The sequence below is a fragment of the Microcaecilia unicolor genome, chromosome 8 (assembly GCF_901765095.1).
Source record: "Microcaecilia unicolor chromosome 8, aMicUni1.1, whole genome shotgun sequence".
Lineage (NCBI taxonomy): Eukaryota > Metazoa > Chordata > Amphibia > Gymnophiona > Siphonopidae > Microcaecilia > Microcaecilia unicolor.
In genome coordinates, this window is record NC_044038.1 from 67052839 (window position 1) to 67070443 (window position 17605).

Here is a 17605-nt window from a genome sequence, read left to right on the forward strand (position 1 = left end):
CACAGCTCACAATGTCAGAGTCATGGCTATGTCGGTAGCCTACTTGAGGTCAGCCTCCATTGAAGAAATTTGCAAGGCTGCAACGTGCTCTGCTGTCCACACATTCACATCACACTACTGCCTTGAGCAGAATACCCAACATGACAGTCGGACCGGGCAGACAGTGTTGCAGAATCTGTTTGGGGTATAGAATCCAACTCCACCCTCCTAGGCCCATTTTATTCTGTTCCAGGCTGCATTCTCATTCAGATTGTATATAGTTTCAGGTTAATCTGTGTTATGTCCTCACCATTGTGAGGCCCAATTGACCAGTGTTTTGTTCTTGATAAGCCTGGATGCTAGGGATACCCCAGTTGTGAGAATGATTCAGCCTGCTTGTCCTCGGAGAATGCGAAGATACTTACCTGCAGCAAATATTCTCTGAGGGCAGCAAGCTTTATATTCTCACTTCCCCTTGGAGTTGTCTCCTGTTTTATTTTTACTTTTTTGCTCTAGTATAAAACTGAGGAGACCAAGTCCCGGACCGGGTGATGCGGGTTGGCATCACCCACTTGTGAGAATATAAAGCCTGCTGTCCTCTGAGAATACCTGCTACAGGAAGTACCTTTGCTTCCTCTTGAATGTGTTTATGATTGTTGTGTCAGTATGTCAAGCTTGTATCCATTTAAATCATAGATTTTTTTTCCCCCCATTCAACATACCATGCTCAGCAATTTCAGGAGAAAAAAGTTTTGAGGGACAAAGTGTGTCCAAAACAACAACAAAAATAAAATAATTGAGGATTCATATACTTCCCTGTTGAAAAGACTTGTTGAAATAAAAAATGGGCCAAATCTATCAGACAGAGTTCCAGAGAAATAAACTAAAGAAATAGCCCATGCATTTCCTTGACAAGCAGTTCCATCTTCTGCAGCATACAAGCATACGTACAGTGAAACATAGTAGTTGGAAAATTCCTCCTTTCAAACTGCCCCTCCATTCTTCTTTACTATCCTCACCCTCCAAAATTACCCTGCCACCTAGCTCCCTTACTTCATTTAGGTCAGACACACAGGGAAGGAGGGAGGAGGCAATGAAGGAGGCTGTACTACCTATTAGTGCAGTGATGTACTCTTAATTTTCCTGCACTAATCTTTAGTGCAGAAAAATCTGTATGAAATCGCTGTGCTGAAGGATAGCGTATTGGGTACGTAAAATGCGTGCAAATTGCTGCATAAATCTTTGCTTTTAGGGTATGGGGGAGGGGCAACTGTAAAATTCTGCAGTATTTTATTCTTAGCACTGAATCTTTGCACCAGCTCTGGTTGACATGAAGATGCAGCACTGGAGCACATGGTCTTCTGAAGTGACATTCTGCCCTTCACCTCTGATCATTGAACAGCACCAAAGGGGGGCCCCCTCCATCTGTTCCCTTGTGCACCTCTAAGTTGTGGACATTACTCATGCCTCTTTGCCACTCTTTTTCGAGATGGCAGCAGGAGTTATTGCTCCTGCCTTTCAACTTAGAGGTGCATAAGGGAGAATGGACGGGGGGTGGGGGCAGTGAGATGGTCTACTTAGACCATCTGGATGATTTGTGGGGCTGAAGGAGGTAGAAGGGTCCAGGATGGCCCACTTTGCCCACAAATGTGGTGTTTTAATGAGTTGGGTGGGGAGGAGAGGAGCAGGAATAGTTAGGCCTTTGTTTTATCTCCCTGTCAAATATGTGAACGGGGATTGGCTCATACACTGACAGGAAGGGAAATATTTATTCACTGTGCAGCAGATGGCTGTATCTTACTGTTGTAGTGTGTTCTGTTTTTCTAATAGCGCACACTTTAATGTGTAAAGAGCTTAGTAGTATAGAGGGTGTGAGTGTTCTTCCAGCAGCACTGAGTTCGACAGGCAGGACTCCTGATCGCTGGCTCTCCTGGAGTGAATGTATCTTTAAATTTTCTTTAAACTTTGGGTCATAGGCGCCGACTCTGTGGGTGCTGGAGCACCCCCAATATTTTGACCCGCCGGAAGTTCCCAGCCAGCCTGACCTGCCTGCCCTATTCTCCCTCAACAGTCCTCCACCCTCGCCTTTCTGCGTGCCTCCCAGAATTTAAAACTCATCTTACCTCAGGGTCCCGGCGGCAGCAGTGAAAGGCGAGCAGGCTCGGCGCTTCAGCTTTCCCTTCTCTCTCAGCTCTGCTCCCACCCTTGTGGAAACAGGAAATGAGGGCGGGACTAGAGCTGAGAAAGAAGGGAAGGCTGAAGCGCCGCCGGGACCCCGAGGTAAGATGAGTTTTAAATTCTGGGCGTCACGCAGGAAGGCGAGAGCGGAGGACTGTTGTGGGAGAAGAGGTCGGGCTGGGGTTGGGACTGGCACTCGGAGGAGAGGGACCTGGAACTTGGAGGAGAGGGAGGGGGAAGGGGGAATTCGCCACCTGTAAAAAATAAATAAATAATTCCAGGACCCCTAGAGGCATATTTTCAAAGCACTTTGGGAGGCTAAGTTCCATAGGTTTCTATGGAACTTTGGGAGGCTAAGTGCTTTGAAAATGAGCCCCCTAATCATTTTGAAAAGTTGGCTCCTATGCTTTGGGTCAGTCACGGTTTTACTTTCATTTTCTTTGTAATGGCTGCTCTTGCTGTGGGAATCATTGAGCAGTGTTGGGGCAGTGTCCAGGTGGCTGTGCAGGCTTTCCTCTAGCAGAGGGGGCTGTGTTCGCACTGCTGATGGCTCTTTTACCTGACACTGATGTGCTGCTTCATAATGCCTGTATATTGAAGAAGTCTGGTAGTGGAACTGACAGTTCTTTTTTAGCTCAGCCTGTGGAGATTTCTGGCTTACTTCCTATCTCACTCTGCCCTGGAGGAGACATTTGCACTATTGCTCAGAAGTAGGGTCTATTGCTTCCCTGTCTTTCTCTAAATCTGAGGGAGTCACTTCAGGGCAGTCTCTCTGTATTTGTCTCTGTTCACAATACACACCACATGAGGTCTCACTTTGAGATGCTATATCTTCAGAGGGATGTAGACAGAGGAGAGACAGTCCAGAATAATGTTTCCAAAATAGTGCAGAGTTGGCACCAAAAGGCTTATTCTGAAAGCTAAGTCATTTTTTATATAGTAACCCTGGGGGGAGGGGTTAGAATATGATGGGATTTTTCTAATGTATCAGTGGGTATAACCAGTGCACAATGAGCAAACTTAGTAGAAAGGATTTTTGAGAACAAGAAGTCATGATTTGAGGCTCAAAGGAGGTAAGTACAGGAATAAAATATATAACATTTTCACAGGAAAGATGGTTAATACAGAAAGCAACCTCCTAGTGGAGGTGGTTGAATAAATGCATAATTTAATAAAGCTGAGGATGTGCACAGAGGATACTTGGTTGTGCAGAAGGGAATGTAAAGCCGGAGTGCAACCAGTCTGTGGCATTGTAACAGGAATAATTTGGGAAGAATTGACTGGCCTTATGGTCCTTGTCTTCCATCATATTCTGTGGTTGAATGTAATACCTCCCTTCATCAAATAGCATTCTCGCCACACAGTTTAGAGTGTGACTTGTCTCAAGACTCTTTTTTCCCAGATGCATCACAGGACACTTATCTATATTGACTCTTAGCTTTTGTGTGTCAGGGCATTTTAATCTTGTTGCTAGTATGTTTTAACATACTCTGTTTGATATTCTCTGTACCCTCCTCTGTGATTGATATACAAGGTCCAACACTGAAAGGTTCAATACTGAACTGTTCAAGACTTTGCCTCTGAGATCCTTCCAGGATTAGACTTCAAATTTTATATGCCCTTTTCTACCACACCTTTCAGATCACAGTTCTAACCACTATGCAAGTCCTCCATTTTGATGTGGCAAGTCTTATAATGTCAAGTTTTGGTATAGTTGTCCAAATTACTGTCAGCAAAGGATGCAGTGGGTTCATAACAGATTTTTTTAAATTTAAATATGCAGGTGATGAATCATCTGATAGCATTCATTTCCAAGTGTGATATAAGAATTGAACAAGCTAAGCAACGGCTGGCTGAGACACAACAGGACATAAGTGAAGAAGTTATTGAAAAGGTATTGTATTAATTTTATAATAAAACACTTAATTTTGTATGGTGAATTCTGATTTGATGTAGCATAGCCCTTCATAACTGTTCTTCTGCAAGTTCTTTGTTTTGTTCAGCAGTATTGACATCCTTTTCATACCCTAGTTGATGTTCTTTGCCGGTACACCCAGTTACCGGCCCCTTGAGTTTTTTCACAGATACTAAAAATGATCATCTGATTGTCTTCACATTCCAGCTAGAACTAGAACTAATCTAGAACTAATCGGAGTTTCCATTACGTAGCTTCCCACTATTCCAGAACCAGTGGGATAATTGTGTCCATCAACCAGGAGGTGGAGATAGAGACATGAAAACTGAGCTGAGACATATTTCTATTGGCATCCAGTCCAGCTCTTCAATATTTTCTATCTCCAACACACTTTTCAGCCTTTGGTTCTGAGTCACTTGCTCTTGGTCCCGTTGGTCATCGGGTCCCCAGTTGAGCTTTGTGGGTGGCTATAGAGTCATATCTGGAGGTCTTCAGATCCCTGCCTGTGGTGCCCGCAAATTTACATCTTCCCTCCCTCACCTCTCCCCTGTTTCCTGTGGAGATCTCCTTTTCCAGCAAAGCAACTGTAAAAAAAATAAAAAAGAAGGAAAAGGAAAGAGGTTTCCTGGAGAGCATGAGACAGAGTATATCAGTCCTGAGCCTTTCTCATCTGTGGTAAGTCTTATGGAGACTGTGAGCTTGGGGGAGCGGGGAGCAATTGGCAGTGGTAAGTCCGACTAAAATTTCACTCAGAACCACTTGGAGGGCTGCAAGTTCTACTTGGTGCAGGGGAGAGATCACTGCTTGGGACATGTTGTGCTGCGTTGGTGACATTCAGGGTGAATGGTGACTCCTGCGTAAGCAGTTAAGCAGTGTTCCCACTGTGGGACCTCCAGCCAGCATCGGAGTGTTGCAGTGTGTGCAAGCCGGGAATCTCGCAGCATGTGGAGGAAACCCTGAGTGGCAACATGTTCGGATTTGGCCCAGCATTAGAATATGCCAGGGTCTTTGTGCTCTCTGGCAGGACTAGTTCGCATTTTGACATAGGAGAGCATGGGAACGGGCTCCATTTTGTCGGAGCCGACTGTGAGGAGCAAACTTGGCTGATCATGCACGGAGCATAGCCATCATTTTATAGCCTCAGGGCCTAACAATTTCCGCTACATCAGGATCATCGTTTTCTCCTGAGTTTATATTGCTCTTACACCAGGCCTATTTACTGAAGCAGGGACAGTCAGTTGCTGCAAGGTGTTACATTTTCTCACCCTACTGCCCCTCCAGCTCCTAAGAGATATCGTTTAGATATCCAGGAGTGGGCAGATAAGGCTGTCTCTGCTTCTTCCTCCTTATCTGATGTGGCCTCAGTCTATTCAGAGGAGCTCAGTACTCTTATATGTGAGGCACTGATGATGCTTTCTATTGAGGAGCCTTCTGCTTTGGCATCAGGAGTTCCATCTTCGTCAATCACGAAGGGCTTAGAGGTCCTTCTGAGGCCTCCCCGTTGCATCCAGACATTCAGCACCTGATTACAGCAGAATGGGTCTGAATGGACGCAAGGCTGAGTGTGGGAAGAGCAATAGCTTGCCTCTTTCTGTTAGTTCCAGAGGAGAAAGATAAATTGCAGCTTCCCAGAGTGGGCTCCCTGGTTATGGCAGTGACTAAAAAGATCACCTTGCCAGTGGAAGCTAGAAGGCTCGCCGAAACAAGCCTTTGAAGTGACCTATTTAGGACTTCAACGACAGTGTGCAGCTCGTTTGTGGCAAGAGCATCTCTGAAGTGGAATCATCAGTCTGCAACACAAGATGGACACCAAAACACCCAGCTAGAAGTGGGGTTGACCTACTTGGGTGGATGCTATTTATGACATGTTATGGGTTACGGCTTCTATTTTGGCACAATGGCTAGAGTTTTCAACATTGCGGCTTTTTTTATTCCCTAATCATTTTCTTCAGAATCGCTACTGCTAAATGACACATATAATTGGGTGTGCACATTGAATATTGGTGTTTAGACTCATGCTATTCTGTGTCTTTTACAGACATTGTTTCAATTGACCACCAAGTCACATTCTTTTGTGACTGTTCAGACAGGTGCGTTTTTTTTTTCCCTTTCCCCCCTTTTTTTCCTTTTTCTGTTCGTTTGTGCATATTTCATGTACTTTTTATACTTTTCTCCTGACTTTTAAGTATTTATAGTCTTGTTTTGATAAATGTATTGGTCTGTTAATATTTTTTTCGAGTATTATTGTCTCCATCATGGAGTTTTGCAACAATTTATTTAATGTTTTATTTGTTCACTAGTAAAAAAGCCCCGTTTGTGATGCAAATGAAACAGGGGCTAGCAAGGTTTTCTTCTGTGTGTATGTGGGAGTGTGTGTGTCCCTGCCCTCTCTCCCCTCCCCCCTCTGAGTCCTTCACTGTTACAGAGAGAGCGATTTGATTTCCTGCTTTGCTGTGTTTTCCTTCACTGTTTGTATTACAGAGAGAGCGAGGGCGGGGCATACACTCATGGGGAAACCGGATATCTCTCCCCCTTCACACTTCCGGCTGGAGTCTTCATAGAACGTTGGTGGTGCCTTTTATATAGAGAGATTATTTAAACTATTTGCATACTGTATATGTTATGTTTGTTATTGTTTTTAGATCCCTGAGCCAGGCATTTTGCTGAAACACTGTGCCATGTCGGGTCTCTTCGGAATACAGTTTCATCTTCTCAATCAGTCATCTCTTGTTTTCTTTACAGAAGAGCTTTGCTGGCCACATTACTCTTTTTCTGTGTATGGGTTACGGCCCGCAATAATGTCTTTGTCAGGGCACGTCAGCAACTCTGGTTGCTGCACTGGGCAGCAGATGCAGCTTCAAAGTCGCATCTAGTTAAACTGTCCTTTTCGAACAAATGGCTGTTTGGAGAAGATCTCAGTAACTGAGCCACATCGATTGTCAGTATAGCAAATCCCAATAAACTGTAAGTGGTGAAAGGGCTCATAATCAGCCATTATATGAATCTCTTCTCAGCCGTTGGTTTCTGGTGTCATAAAGTACGACCTTCATCTTCCTTGGATGCTGGTTGCCAGACAGAGTATGCAGTGGTGGTTATCATCAGGAATTTGACCATCGGAGCTCCCTTTCCAATAACACAATGGGAGGTGGTGACGCCAACAAGTCAGTTTGGGAGCTGATTACAAGTTCCATCTGGCACAGGGCACCTGAAAGTAGCAAGAGGCTCAGTCTCAATGGTCGATAAATCGCTTGGAGCTCAGGGCGGTGCAGAATGCCGTACACAACTTCGCTTTCTTTCTGGTGGAGGCCCCCAAGATTTTTCCGTCAGTGTGACGGTGATGACTTATATCAACGTGAGGTGGAACCTTCAGCTGTCCAGTTGCGGTTGAGGCAGCTTCCCTCATGAGTAAGATGGAGAAAAATCTCTGCTAGTTGGTAGCTCACATCGCTGGGTCCTTCAATGTGGAAGCAGACTTTCTCAGCATCCACTCCTTAGACCTGGAAGAATGGAAACTATATAGCCAGGATTTTCAGCTGACAGTGGACCAATGGCATTCTGTGCTTCTGGAATTGATGGCAATAAAAAGACATGCCAAAGTGCCCGAGTTCTTCAGTCATTGGAAAGAACCAGGCTCAGTGGAGATTGATGCCCTACTGCAGCCCTAGTCAGAGACACATCCACAGTATGTTTTCCCTCCTTGGCCCGTGGTAGGCTGCGTGTTTGAAAAGGATTGCATTGCACCGGGTTTGAACAATTCTTGTAGCCCCGGATTGACAATGGAGGCTGTGGTACGCAGATTTGTTTTGATTGCTGGATGGGGGTCTTCTCCATCTTCTGCAAGTACATGGCCTACTGAAGCAAGATCAAGTGCTCGTGGAAGATATATGCCCTTTTGGTCTTGTGGCTTGGCCATTGAAAGGGCTCAGTTAAGACAAAAAGGTTATTTTGATTTGTTCATTGCTGCCTTGCTTCAGTCTCAGAAACGCTCTATATCCCTGCTGTATGTGAGGGTGTGGAGGACAAGTTCTGAGCACGGAGTCTCTCTTCTGTGGTCAGATTGTGTACATCCAAGCATTTCTCCAGGCAGGTCTATAGAAAGGATTGGTGTTGGGTTCGCTAAAAGGTTAGGTTACAGCTTTGGCCTGTTTCAGGGCTGACTACAGAAGACGTCTCTTGCGGCTCACCTGGATATTGTTGGATTTTTACAGGGAGCGGGCCACTTGTGGCCTCCTTCATATGCCGTGTCCAAAGTGGAACCTTAATTTAGTCCTTAGGGCTCTTCAGATGCCTCCTTTTGATCCACTCCAGAAGGTCTCCTTGAAAGATTTTACACTAAAGACTGTGTTCGTGGCAGCTGTTGGTGTCAGCACATAGAGTTTCGGAGCTTCAGTCTCTCTCTTTTCATGATCCCTTGCTTCGCTTTTTGGAGGTGTGGGGTCTCCCTGCATATGGTTCTTTCCTTTCCTTCCGAAAGTGTCATCAGCATTTCATCTCAACCAATCTGTGGATCTTCCATCCTTTTGCAGAGAGGACAAAGAGGCTCAGTGTTCTTCCTTGAAGCGTCTCGTTGTGCATAAAGTCCTCATTAGATATCTGGAAGTCACAAATGAGTTTCACAAATCGGACAGACTGTTTGTGCTGTTTGGTAAACAGAGACTTGGCCTTATGGCTTCGAAGCCCACAGTTGCTAGATGACTTAAGGAGATTATCATGTCAACTTATTTGCTTGCAGGGAAGCAGGCACCTCAGGCCTTGCATGCTCTTTCTATGAGGCATGCAGTGACATCCTGGGCAGAGACTACCTTACTGTCTCCGGCAGATATTTGCAAGGTGGCGATGTGGTCGATGCATACCTTTAAGCACTACAGGGTGGACGTTGTGGTGTGCTCAAAAGTCAGTTTTGGGGCTTTGGTCCTCAGGGCAGTGGCGGCGGTGCCAGGATCCCACCCACTCTAGGGATTGCTTTTGAACACCACAAATTCTGGAATAGTGGGAAGCTACGTAATGGAAGGAGAAATCAGGTCTTACCAGATAATTTTTTTCCATTAGTCCTTCCCATTATTCCAGAGGTCCGCCCGAATTTTCTGAGATGTTTGGTTGATGCGGAGTAATGAGTCAATTAATGACTTTCACCTTTCATTTTACTTCCTGCATGCCTCTTGTTCTCTACAGGTTGTCCAGAGATGAGAGAGGTCCACACCTGTTTGCTGATCTTCTTAGTGTTAGGTTAGTGAGTTGTTTAAGGTAGTTGTTTTGTATTCTGAGTTTCTCCTACTGCTTGTCTATGTAAGTACTGGGGAACTGGACTGGATACCAAGAGAGATATGTCTTGGCTCAGTTTTCGGTTCTCTATCTCCACTTGCTGGTTGATGGGATACAAATATCCCACATGGTTCTGTAATAGTGGGAAGGACTAATGGAAAGAAAATTATCAGGTAAAACGTGGTTTCTTCTTAGGGTGGACCTTGGGGTGGTGGAGACAATAGGGAAATCTGGAAAGTGAAAACTCCACTCCCCACAGTCCTACTCATGATCAGATATCCAGAGCTACTTTTAGACATGCTGGGGCCCAAGACAGAAACTTGGATAGGAACCCCACACCTGTTTGCAAGCTATACTTTTTTCAGTTTTATGTGGTCCAGTGGCCCCCTTTGACCCAAAGGAACAGGGCAGCTCCCCTGCTTGCAACATTCCCCCCCTCCCCCCCCCCCCAAAAAAACATGTGCGCTGTAGGCATCGCTTTTCCTCTGCTGTTCTTCTTGCCCTCCTAGCTCTGACTTGGTGCTTTTAAGTAAGTGAAGGTGCCTTTTGCAATACACACCTCTTCCTGGGCTTTAGAAGTATAGATGTTTGAAACCTGCTGGCCACAGTAGAAAGAGAGAGGCAGTGGACCTAATGTGAAGTAATTTTTACCTGCTTAAAAACACTGGGTGAGTGAGAGCAGGAACAGTGGGGAAGAGACTTGCTCAGGCTTTGAAAGGGAGTGGGGAAGGAAAGAACAGTAGAAGATGTAAACATCTTTGGAGCTCACTGGAAGGAGAGAGGGAGAAAGATTGGGGGATTCATAAATTGGATTTTTCTGGACTTAGGGGAGGGGGGGGAAAGAGAGGAGATCCGAGAATGAATAAGAATATGTGTTTTCATACTGGGACAGACCGAAGGTCCATCAAGCCCAGTGTCCTCTTTCCAACTGTGGCAAGATCCCAAAACAGTAAAATAGATTCTCAGAGGACAAGCAGGCTGTAATATACTCACAAGTGGGTCGCTGTCTGCATCGGCCCGGGAACTGGCATTTTGCTATAGCAAAAACTTTAAAAAGTTTGCTAGAGCTTTCTGGCGTCCGTGCACAGACTGACTTTCCGCGTGAGCGCATACCTCAGTTTCTCTTTTTCTGCGACGAGGTGCGGCAGGTTCCTCCTATGCTCCTTGTTTTGGCCCAGGAAAGTCTTTTGTTTTTGTAGCGATTTTTTTTTTTGCGTCTTTTTCTGTTCTTTTACTTTGTTTTTCAAAAAAAAAAAAAAATCTTAGGATTCTTTTTAAAATAATCCTCAGTTCATTTTTTCCATTTTTAAGTTTTCTTTCTTTTTGATGCGGCTGGTGTTCTCCTTATTTTTTGCCCCTTTTTATTGGCACAATCGAGTCTTTTGATTTCGCCAGAGTCATTTTTCCTTCAGTGTCATCGAAGACACACATCGGCTTCAAACGTTTTACTCGGTGCAACCGGACCATCTCGGGTACTGATACTCACTCCAGATGTATCCAGTGCCTTGGGCCTGACCACAGCCCAGCTTCTTGTGCTCTGTGTTTTCGTATGAAGAAGCGGACCCAAGTAGCTTGAGAAGCCCAACTCAGCCTGGTCCTTCGACGTCGGCATCGACATTGGTACCGAGGTCGGCGGCATCGACATCGAGGGAAGCATCAACGTTAGGAGCAGAGGTAATGGCTGCTGAGAGACCAAGTTGCGCTGGGAGTCGATTGGTCTCCACCTGTCTCGAGGCTTCTTGCTATGCAGGCCCCCCGGGACTGACCATTGTCAGACCCGACCCCAAGGAGACATGAGGATTCCACGTCGGCACCGAGCGAAGGCGAAGAAGCACCGTCACTGTACACTGTTCTCCTTCAACACAAGGTGCCTGGAGCTCTGGGGTGTCGAAGGACTTTGCACCCGAGAAGCGTCAGCGCCTAGAAGATCGTTCCCTCTCTATACAGGAGGTGCCGATGCATTGGCCTCTTAACATCCCAGTACTTGCACCTGAGCCTCAGTAGATTCTGACACTGGCTGATCCACCAATCCTGCAGCCTTCTCCGATGGTGGCTCTCAATGAGTGCATCCGGGCCCTGCTTCCAGAACTTCTGGAAGAACTGTGCCATTCTGCTTTGGTGTCGGGGGTGCTTATGTCTTCTGTGCCGTCTGCTGCAGCAGCATCTGGCCCTTCACTTGTGGTGAGGTCCCTGTCCTTGGCACCGGTGTCGGCTGCCACCGAGGTCGACCCCCCCTTTGACGTCGGTGGAGCCGCAGTCCATGCGGGCATCGGACTCTCAACATCGCCATCAAGGACGTCGATCCACGGCGTCGAGGCATGCTCAGTCTTAGAGTTCCCTTAGGGAGGTACTTTCCGATACTGAAGAGCAGCATTCGTGAGAGTCAGAAGAAGATCCCAGATACTTTTCTTCCGAAGAGTCGTATGGGATTCCTTCTGAACCTTTCTGTCCACCTGAAAGGAGACTGTCTCCTCCTGAGAGTCTCTCTTTTACATCTTTTGTCTGGGAAATGGCTACGGCTATTCCATTCCCTATGGAGGTGGAGGATGAGCCCAGGGCTGAGATGCTCGAGGTCCTGGATCATCCCTCTCCACCTAAGGAGGCTGTGATGGCTCCTTTGCATAAGGTACTCAAGGAAATCCTTATGCGAAATTGGTCGTTCCCTCTGTCTGGCCCTGTGATCCCGAAGAAAGCTGATTCCCAGTATCGGATCCACGGTGAACATGGGTTGATGAGGTCTCAGTTACCCCACAATTCCATGGTGGTGGACTCCACCCTCAAAAGAGCCAAGACTACTAGAGACTATGCATCAGCGCTCCCAGGCAAAGAATCTAGGACCTTGGATTCTTTTGGAAGGAAGACGTATCAGGCTGCTATGCTCGCTGCGCAAATCCAATCGTACCAGCTCTTCGCGATCGTTCACTTGCGGAACTCGGTGAGGCAACTGTCTTCCTTGGTTGGTGCCCTCCCTCTGGACCAGGCAGAGCCTTTTTGCCAGGTGGTCAGGCAACAGAAAGCGTGTCGTAAATTCCTGGCCAGGGGCGCTTACGACTCTTTTGATGTGACATCCAGAATCACTTCTCAGGGTATAGTGATGCGCAGACTCTCATGGCTGTATGTCTCTGACCTGGATCATTCGGTCCAGCCACGGATGGCGGATGTACCTTGCCGGGGGATAATCTTTTTTGTGAAAAAGTAGAGGATCTTGTTGACCACATCAAGAAGCATAATGATGCTATGTATTCTCTCTCTCACCGGGCGCCTTCTTCTACAACCTCCTCAACTAGGAGGCTTTTTGGTGGGAAGCGGAGTGCTCCCAATTCCTATGCTAGGCGTAGGTACACTCCGGCTTTTCGACAGCCTAGTCAGGCTCTCAGCCCCAGCGTGCTTGTTCTCATCAACAGCTTGCGCCTAAGTCCCCTGCTGCTCCCCAGCAAAAGCAAGGGACGAGTTTTTGACTGGCTCCAGTTAAGCATAGCTGCAGTAAAAGTGTTCATGCCGGACGGCTTACCAGTTGGAGGGAGGTTAATGTTTTTTCTCCAAAGGTGGCCTCTCATAACCTCTGACCAGTGGGTTCTTCAAATAATCCGGTTAGGATACACCCTCAATCTGGAATCCAAACCCCCAAATTGCCCACCAGGAGCTCATCCTTACAGCTCCCAGCACAAGCAGGTACTTGCAGAGGAACTTGCCGCCCTTCTAAAGGCACATGTGATCAAACCCGTTCCACCAGGGGAAGAAGGGCTTGGATTCTATTCCAGGTACTTCCTTGTGCAAAAGAAAACAGGCGGGGGGGGGGGGGGGGGGGGGGGGGATGCGTCCCATCCTAGACCTAAGGGCACTGAACAAATTCCTAGTCTGAGAAAAGTTCAGGATGGTTTCCCTAAGCACCCTTCTTCCCATGATTCATCACAATTCTCTCTGAACTTAGATGCTTACATACACATCTCGATACTTCCAGCTCACAGGAAGTACCTTCGTTTTTGGCTAGGAACACTGCACTTTCAGTACTGTGTTTGGCCTGGCGTCTGCGCCTAGAGCGTTTACTAGGAGGCTCATTTTCGAAGGAGATGGAAGTCCATCTTCCGACATAACTCGGCACTTGGACGTCCATCTCTTAGACACCTCCATATCGGTATAATCGAAACCCGATTTTGGACATTGCTAGCGGAAGTCCGTCGCAAGGATGTCCAAATCTGAGGGTGGTGTATCAGAGGCGTGGTGAAGGCGGGACTTGGGCGTTCCTAAGAGTTGGACGTCTTTGAGCCATATTGGAAAAAAGCAGAGATGTCCAAGACTAAAACTTGGGCATTTTCACCTGGACCTATTTTTATTGCAAATAAGGCACAAAAAGGTGCCCGAAATGACCAGATAACTACCGGAGGGAATCGGGGATGACCTCCCCTTACTCCTCCAGTGGTCACTAACCCCCTCCCACTCTCAAAAAAACATTAAATATATTGATTGCCAGCCTCAGATGTCATACTCAGGTCCATGACAGCGCATGCAGGTCCCTGGAGCAGTTTTAGTGAGTGCAGTGCACTTCAGACAGGCGGACCCAGGCCCATACCCCCCCTATTTGTTACGTTTATGGAGGAAACAGCGAACCCTCCAAAACCCACCAGAAACCCTCTGTACCCACATATAGGTGCCCCCCTTCACCTGTAAGGGCTATGGTAGTGGTGTACAGTTGGGGGTAGTTGGGTTTGGGTGAGGGGCTCAGCACACAAGGAAAGGGAGCTATGTACCTGGGAGCATTTTATGACGTCCACTGCAGTGCCCCCTAGGGTGCCCCATTGCTGTCCTGCCATGTCAGGGGGACCAGCGTATTATAAATGCTGGCTCCTCCCATGTCCAAATGGCTTGCATTTGGACGTTTTAGACTTGAATGTCTTTGGTTTCGAAAATCGCTGAAAATCAAAGACGTCCAAATCTAAGGACGTCCTTGGTATTTTCGAAACGAAAGATGGACGTCCATCTTTATTCGAAAATGACCTTTTCCCCGCCTCATTGTTTAGCGGTAGTCGCAGCGTCGCTACGCAGACTGGGAGTGCATGTGTTTCCTTATCTCGATGATTTTTCTGGTAAAGAGCACCTCGGAGGACGGTGCTTGAGAGACCATGCGAATGACTATTCAGGTGCTGGAGCTACTGGGGTTTGTAATAAATTACTCCAAGTCTCATCCCACTCCTTTTCAAAAATTGGAGTTCATTGGAGCACCGCTGGACATGAAGACAGCTTGAGCTTATCTCTCCGAAACAAGAGCAGACAACCTCCTGTCCCTGGTGTCTACAGTTCGAGCGTCTCAGCAGGTTACAGCTCGGCAGATGTTGAGACTTTTGGGGCACATGACCTCCACAGTTCATGTAACACCCATAGCATGTCTACATATGAGATCAGCTCAATGGACTCTAGCTTCCCAGTGGTGTCAAGTTGAAGGGAATCTGGAGAATGTGATTCAACTGTCCACTGATTTTTGAAATTCTCTTCACTGTTGGACAGTCCGATCCAATTTGACCATGGGATGACCATTCCAGATTCCTCAGCTACAAAAAGTGCTGAAGATGGATGCATCCCTCCTAGGGTGGGGACCTCATGTAGATGGGCTTCACACTCAAGCCTGGTCCTTCCGGGAAACAGGTATTCAGATCAACCTCTTGGAATTACGAGCAATCTGAAACTATCTCAAGACTTTCAGAGATTGGCTATCCAACCAAATCATCTTGATTCAAACAATCAGGTTGCAATGTACTACATCAACAAGCAGGGGGGCAACGGATCTCGCCCTCTGTGTCAGGAAGCAGTCCAGATATGGCTTTGGGCACGCCGTCAGGGCATGTTTCTCCAAGCCACTTATCTGGCAAGCGTAAACAACAGTCTGGCTGACAGGCTGAGCAGGGTAATGCAACCTCACGAGTGGTCATTGAACATGGACGTAGTCTGCAAGATCTTCCGAGCGTGGGGCACCCCCTTGGTGGATCTTTTTGCCACTCAGATCAATCACAAGGTTCCTCAGTTCTGTTCCAGGCTTCAGGCCCATGACAGACTAGCGTCAGATGCCTTTCTCCTACATTGGGGAACAGGCCTTCTGTATGCGTATCCTCCCATACCTCTCATAGGGAAGACTTTGCTGAAACTCAAGCAAAACCGTGGAACCATGATCCTGATTGCACCCTACTGGCAGCATCAGATTTGGTTCCCTCTCCTTCTGGAGTTGTCCTCCGAAGAACCGTGGCGATTGGAGTATTTTCCAACCCTCATCACTCAGAACGAGAGGTCGCTTCTACATCCCAACCTCCAGTCTGTGGCTCTCACGGCCTGGATGTTGAGAGCTTAGAATTCGCCTCCTTGGGTCTTTCAGAGGGTGTCTCCCGAGTCTTGCTTGCTTCCAGGAAAGATTCCACAAAAAGGTGTTACTCTTTCAAATGGAGGAGGTTTGTCATCTGGTGTGACAGCAAGGCCCTAGATCCTCTCTGTTGTCCTACACAGACCCTGCTTGAATACCTTCTACACATGTCAGAGTCTGGTCTCAAGACAACTCCGTAAGGGTTCACCTCAGCGCAATTAGTGCTTATCATCGGCCTGTAGAGGGTAAGCTTATCTCTGGACAGCCTTTAGTTGTTCGCTTCATGAGAGGTTTGCTTTTGTCAAAGCCCCCTGTCAAACCTCCACCAGTGTTATGGAATCTCAACGTCGTTCTCACCCAGCTGATGAAAGCTCCTTTTGAGCCACTGAATTCCTGCCATCTGAAGTACTTGAACTGGAAGGTCATTTTCTTGGTGGCTGTTACTTCAGTTCATAGGGCCAGTTAGCTTCAGACCTTAGTAGTGGATGCACCTTATACTAAGTTTTATCCCAACAGAGTAGTCCTCTGCACGCACCCTAAGTTCCTGCCAAAGGTGGTGTCGGAGTTCCATCTGAACCAGTCGATTGTCTTGCCGACATTTTTTTCCCCATCCTCATGCCCACCCTTTGTGAAAGCAGCTTGCACACCTTGGACTGCAAGATAGAGAGCTGCACAGGAACGGGGTTCGCGGGATTCCCGCGAGGATGGAGGCAGTTCCTGCGGGGTTCCCGCGGGGATGGAAGCAGCTCTGCGGGGTTCCCGTGGGGACGGAGGCAGTTCCTGCGGGGTTCCCGCGGGGATGGAAGCAGTTCTGCGGTCTTCTCGTAGAAGTGTAAGCTGCACCTGCACCAGCCTCTCATCTACCGAATACCAATTTCTTTAAGTGCTGTCTTCTCTTCCTTCTCTTCTTTCTTGCTTTAACAGCACAAATGTGGAAAGTCTTCCATTAAGGAGGTGGTAGAGTCACAAATGATGACGGAATTCAAAAAGGCGTGGGATGAACACAGAGGATCTCTAATTAGAAAATGGAAGTTATATAAAACCTAACCTTAAATGGCTGCATGTGTGTGGATGTGTCAAGTGACGCTTAGATGGAGACTCTGGCTGTGATGAACTAGGGCTGATACCTGGCAGACTTGTATGGTCTGTGTCTCATACATGGCAATCTGGTTTAGGATGGCCTGGAAAGGGCTTAGCAACTTCAGTGGCTGGAACATGAGGACAGTGCTGGACAGACTTTTACGGTCTGTGTCCCACAAATGAGAAGACAAATAGACTGGAGTGGCAACTCCAACTCCAGTAATTGGAACATAAGGATAGGGCCAGATAGACTTCTGTGGTCTTTGTTCCAGAAACATGAAAGAAAGACCATAATCAAGTATATAATATCACACTCGTTGATTTAATGATGAATTGATCATGAGTGTGACTATTGGCAGAGTGGATGGACCGTTCAGGTCTGTTTGCTGTCACTTACTATGTTACTATTAATCCTCATTGCTACCAGGCTGGTGCACAGACCTCAGCTCTGGCACAGGCACGAGAATCAGATGCCACCTGACCTACTGGCGCATGCATGTGGCGACCTCTCAGCACACAGTGCAAGTGAATCGGAGACAAGTCTTACACGTGCGCACCAGAGTGTTCCAACTTCCGTTCCTTCCTTGCCTACAGTGCTGTGGCTCAAATCCAGAGAGAGGCTGAGGGAGCTGACTGGAATTTTCTTTTATGTACCATTAAATTCTTACTGGGATGGGTGGGGATGGGTTAAATTCTTGCGGGGACGGGTTGGGATGGGTTTAAATTTTGCGGGGATGGGTGGGGATGGGTAAGATTCCAGCGGGGACGGGAGGGGACGGGTAAGATTCCAGCAGGGACAGGCGGGGATGGGTAAGATTTCTGTCCCCGTGCAACTCTCTACTGCA

At 47.2% G+C, this 17605-nt stretch overlaps 1 protein-coding gene across 2 annotated transcripts in view; it reads left to right on the forward strand.

The window, feature by feature from the left end:
• The window catches only part of LUC7L (LUC7 like), a 97914-nt gene that overhangs the window by 15531 nt on the left and 64778 nt on the right, over positions 1–17605 (forward strand). For both annotated transcript variants that reach the window (XM_030211419.1, XM_030211418.1), the window contains exon 4: positions 3941–4051. In XM_030211419.1, coding sequence (XP_030067279.1) covers positions 3941–4051 — 111 coding nt within the window. The remainder of the gene's footprint in view (positions 1–3940; positions 4052–17605) is intronic.